This window comes from Hipposideros armiger, unplaced genomic scaffold (assembly GCF_001890085.2).
Source record: "Hipposideros armiger isolate ML-2016 unplaced genomic scaffold, ASM189008v1 scaffold_321, whole genome shotgun sequence".
NCBI lineage: Eukaryota > Metazoa > Chordata > Mammalia > Chiroptera > Hipposideridae > Hipposideros > Hipposideros armiger.
The window spans coordinates 723937-729190 of record NW_017731671.1 but is presented as its reverse complement, the minus strand read 5'-3'; the positions used below and the strand labels follow the sequence as shown (position 1 = coordinate 729190).

At 34.8% G+C, this 5254-nt stretch overlaps 1 protein-coding gene across 1 annotated transcript in view; it reads left to right on the top strand.

Annotated features, from left to right (window-relative positions):
* Window positions 1-2689: 2689 nt before the first annotated feature.
* Window positions 2690-5254, top strand: part of ENTHD1 (ENTH domain containing 1) — a 105509-nt gene continuing 102944 nt past the window's right edge. Inside the window, exon 1 of the mRNA XM_019660540.1 lies at window positions 2690-3038. Coding sequence (XP_019516085.1) covers window positions 2690-3038 — 349 coding nt within the window. The remainder of the gene's footprint in view (window positions 3039-5254) is intronic.

Sequence of the window (5254 nt, the reverse complement as noted above, 5' to 3'; positions counted from 1 at the left end):
CAAGTACCTACTATGTGCTAGGTACATGTTAGTCAATAGGATTACACTGGGAAATAAGATGGTCAAGGTTCCTGCTCTCAAGGACCAGTCTGGTGGTGGAAAAAACCGAAGAGCAAGTGAACAAATACATACAGATCATGATAAGTGGCAGGAAGGAAATATACCGAGTGTTGAAAACAGCGTGATGGGGAGACCTAGTTAGCAAGGTCAGTGAAGACCTCTCAGAGGAGGCAATACAGATTCGTGACATGGAATATCTTACTTCCCTCCATTTCTTAATATTATAAGGATTTGGGTAGCCAGGCACCTAAAATTCAGGTGTGAAATTTTACCCTCTTGGACACTAATTTTGATTCAGATGTCACATCATTATAATAACAATCTCAAGTTTTTGATGGTATGAGTAAATTGAGCATTTGCATGTAGTCAGGTGTCTAAAACACATAATAAGCCAACATATAATTTACAACTACAATTAACTGAACTCCTTGTTAGTATAAAAGAATAGCAGTAGTAGAATGGTGTCTTACATAGTCTGTATTTATGTCACAAAGTACCATATATTAGTAAAAGATACTATTTCACTTATCCAAATTTTTTTCTTTTTGGTTTTTCTGATGTTGGAAATGTATTTAATTTTGTCATGATGTCAAGCACATTCATTTTAAACTACTCTATTGGATTGAAGGCTATCTGATTATTTAGATATTGATAGTTTTCTGGGGCAGAAAATTCATTTAAGAAAATGTTTTTTAAATTTAAAAATGCATGTTAGAGAAAACAAGAAAACCTAAAAATTAGGATTTTGCCCCTCCAAAATATAGATAGGTAGCTATAAAAAAAGAGAATACATGGGTTTTAGCGACTGTTGTTCAATTACTGCAGGTTATGATTCTAACAGGCTGTTTTTTTTAAATAGACTTTTCAGGAAACAGATCAATATTTGTTGCTATAAGCCAATGTCACAGTGCATCTCTGCATTGAGTGAGCTTGGTAGAGGGGAAAAAAGAACAATAGAAAAAGAAAACGTTCATGATTGAAAATTTTAATAGCTTATTGAAACACACTATAAATAGGTTTTTTGCTGCAGTAGTGGGTCAGATAAAAAATGCCTGTATTTGAAGAGAGAAAAATCAGAAAATTTAAAAACACACAACTGTTTTTCTTCCTAGGGTTGATGATAGTCTCTTTCTGAGAAACGTTAATTAAAATGATACATTTTCTATCTTGCTTATTTGGGATGTGTTGTATTTTACCAAAAAAAAAATTAACAAACCCCTTATTTTTAAAAAAGAAGTGACAGTTCATTTAGGATGTTTCTGAATATCTTCCTTAAATACACAGGAATTAATCAAGCCTGAGCTTGGAGTTGAGAAGGTCAAAGAAGAGAAACAAAACAAAACTAAAAATAACAGATACATTTGTTCTGGATTTTAACCATTTTCTTTTGTATGTATACAGTTTCTCTAGCAAAATCCGCTTATAGATTGCCAAGGCTTCAGTGGGTCTGGATGCTTCTCAGGTCTTGAAATCAGTGTGGTACACTGTCTCGATGGCTACCATTGGCGAATCTCTAGGGAACTGGCAAACTTACTAACCCACCTTAATGCAAAATAATAAAAAAGAAGAAAAGGAATGGTTTCCTATAAACTTGTGAATTGATTATTCATAGCATCACTTAAAGTTTTGGGGCTGCATACTCTTTTTAAATTTTAATGTATTTTTGTATCAACCTAAAGGGGCCTTTCTTTTGTGTAATTGTTTTGAGATCTGAGAGATACATGCTGATCACTCCAGGTTTTAAAAGAATCCTTACACTATTTGAATCATACTATTGACATTGTTTAGTCCTGAACTCATACTTCCTTTTCTAAAGCTGAGTAAAGAAAGTAATTTAACATTTTCCTTGAACTCTAGTGAGTTCTAGCCTTACCAGGACTAAAATAATTGGTTTAGGGTACCAAGAGTCAGATGTGGAGTCCACTGAGGTACAACTACTTGTCTTAAATAGTTGATGACCCTTCCCCCTTTAGATTAACAAGAAAGCAGACCATATTTAGATCTGATTCTAATGACTTGTAGTTCTAAAAAGAATGTCACCATAGAGTCACTTGGTAACTCTAAGACTCAATTTTCACAATCTTAATTACTTTAAGGACTTAATTTACTATTTTATACATGGCAACAAATCTTAAGCATGAGATGTCAGAGCCCAAGTTCCGTTTTCTTATTTATACTAAGTTGTCTGCTGTCCGTATGGTGCTTAATAATTATTTTATTTCTGGCAAAGAGTTTACATGATATTTTCTGCAGGAACCTTTAGGACTGGAAAGACCACCTATATTTCTTGAAATAAAGTAGGCCAATCTCTTCTGAGAGATTTTCCCATACTGGTCCTAGGAACATTTGTATGGTACCCTTAATTCTGGCTGATATAAGTGAGGGGCTGATTTAGACACTAAAGCTAGATGTTTTTCAGACTGACTTGGTCTTCTGTAGACGTTTAAAAATAATTACCTTTTTTTGTGCCTTTCTTTGCAGGAAATTGATACCTTGTCAAGATGGAGATTAACCATTTGTATTTGGGAGCAGCAGAAATGGGGATGACTTCTCTCTCAAGGGTTTTATAAACCAATAACATAAACTCCTATTCCATTGCACTCACCCTCCATCTCACCTTGTCTTACCTATGGCATTCAGGAGGCAAGTGAAAAACTTTGTGAAAAATTACTCAGATGCTGAAACCAAAGTCAGGGAAGCAACTTCTAATGACCCTTGGGGTCCCTCTAGTTCTCTGATGTTAGATATCAGTGAACTGACATTCAACACGGTTTCTCTCTCAGAGATTATGAATATGCTGTGGCAGAGACTACATGACCACGGGAAGAACTGGCGCCATGTTTATAAATCCCTTACACTAATGGATTATCTCATCAAAAATGGATCCAAGAAAGTTATTCAGCATTGTAGAGAGGGCTTCTGTAACCTTCAAACACTAAAAGATTTTCAACACATAGATGAAGCTGGAAAAGACCAAGGTAACAGTTAAAGAAGTTTATACAGTGTGTTAGTAAAGATTAAGGGTTTTGGAGGGGATCATTTTAAACCAGGAAGTGGGGGAAAGTTGTTCTTAAATGTATTATAGCTACTTTTCCTCTGGGACAGTTGTGGTTTCCAGTTTAATCCATTGTGTTGTCTCTTGAGTGCCTTAGAGAACAATATATTGTTTTTTCCAAAAGGATGTATAAAACAAACACACTTAGGTTCATGGAAAAAGGATGCCTCATAGAAAATGAGCAAAGTAAATAAAACAGGAGGCAGGGCAAATTGGTATAATGATGTCACTGTAATTCATAATTTTAATTAGATTGGAATTTAGTCATAAATGTAAGGAAGTGTTTCCAAAGACTAGAATCTTCAAAAGTTAGCTAGATGGAAGTAGTTTTATGAATGAAAAAATTTAGGTCGTAATTTTGTCAGGGGTGGAGAAGGTGAAATAGGGAAAGGGCATAGAACACTGAACTGCGATGATTCAGTAGCAGCCTGATAGTCTGCAGTGGTGAAAGAATCAGCACTTCCCATCTCATGTAAAATTATCATTAGTATTAAAAATGAATAGTCTTGTGAATCATGAGAAGAGGATAAAATTCAGTGCAATCTCTCTGTTAAGTATGCGTTTTTAAAATAGACTATTTTTTAGAGCAGCTTTAGATTTCCAGCAAAATTATGCAGAAAGCACAGATTCTCATGTACCCTTCCCCCAACACATGGTTTCTCCTATTAATATCTTGTAATAGTGGGGTACACTTGTTACAATCGATGAACCAATATTGACACACTAGTATTAACTGAAGTTCTTAGTTTACATTAGGGCTCACTGTGTTCTTGTACTGTGGGTTTTGAAAAATGAATGTCATGTATCTACCATTCCAGAATCATACAGAATAATTTCACTGCCTTAAAAATGCCCTGTGCTCCACGTGTCCATCCATCCTCCCGCCTCACCCTCCAACCCCTGACAATCACTGATCTTTCTACCATCTTTTCCAGAATGTTATATAGTTGGAATCCTACAGTATTTCAGACTGGTTTCTTTCATTTAGTAATATGCATTTGAGATTCTTCCATGTCTTTTTATAGCTTGAGACCTCATTTCTTTGTTTTTTCCTTCATGTTTAAAAGAACAGCTTCATTGAGATATAATTCATATACAGTACCATATAATTCACCCATTTAAAGTGTACAGTTCTATGGTTTTGGTATAGTATTAATTTTTAAAACTTGTAATAAAATATATGTAACATAAAATTTGCCATTGTAAGTGTACAATTCAGTGACGTTAATTACATTCACAATGTGCAATCATCACCACGGTCTATTTCTAAAAATTTTCATCATCCCAAAAAGAAACTGTAACCATTAAGCATAACTCTCCTGCTAACCTTTAATCTTTCTGTCTTTATAAATAATTTGCCTTTTCTGGGTATACTCATATAAGTATAGTTATACGGTATTTGTCTTTTTATGTCTTGCTTATTTCATTTATCATAATGTCCTCAAGGTTCATCCATGTTATAGGATGTATCAGAATTTCATTCTTTTTGTAGCTGAGTAATATTCCATTGTATGTACATACCACATTTTGCTTATTCATTTGTTGATGGATTCTTAGGTTGTTTCCTCCTTTTGGCTATTATGCATACTGCCATTAATATTAGCATATGAGTATCAGTGTAAGTCCCTGTTTTCAGTTCTTTTGGGTGTATACTTAGGAGTGGAATTGCTGGATCATATAGTAATTCAATGTTTAGCTTTTGAGGAACCGCTAAACTTTTCCTTATCAGCTGCACCATTTTACATTTTCACCAGCGATGTAAGATGGTTGCTATTTCTCCATATCCTTGCCAACAGTTGTCATTGTCCATCTTTTTTATTAGCACTATCCTACTTAATGGATATGAAGTAGTATTTCATTGTGGTTTTGATTTACATTTCTCTAAAGACCAATTTTGGGCATCTTTTCATGTCTTTGTTTGCATTTATATACCTTTGGAGAAATGTCTATTCAAATTCTTTGTCCATTTTTTTTTAAGATTTTTATTGGGGAATTGGGGGGATGGGAACAGTGCTGGGGAATTGGGGGAAGGGGAACAGACAAATTGCTGTCGTTTTGTTCTTCAGTCCAGTTGTGGAGGACGTTGCTTCACTGGCCCAAGTTGGCACCATCATTGCGCTTTTCCCGGGCGAGGCAGAT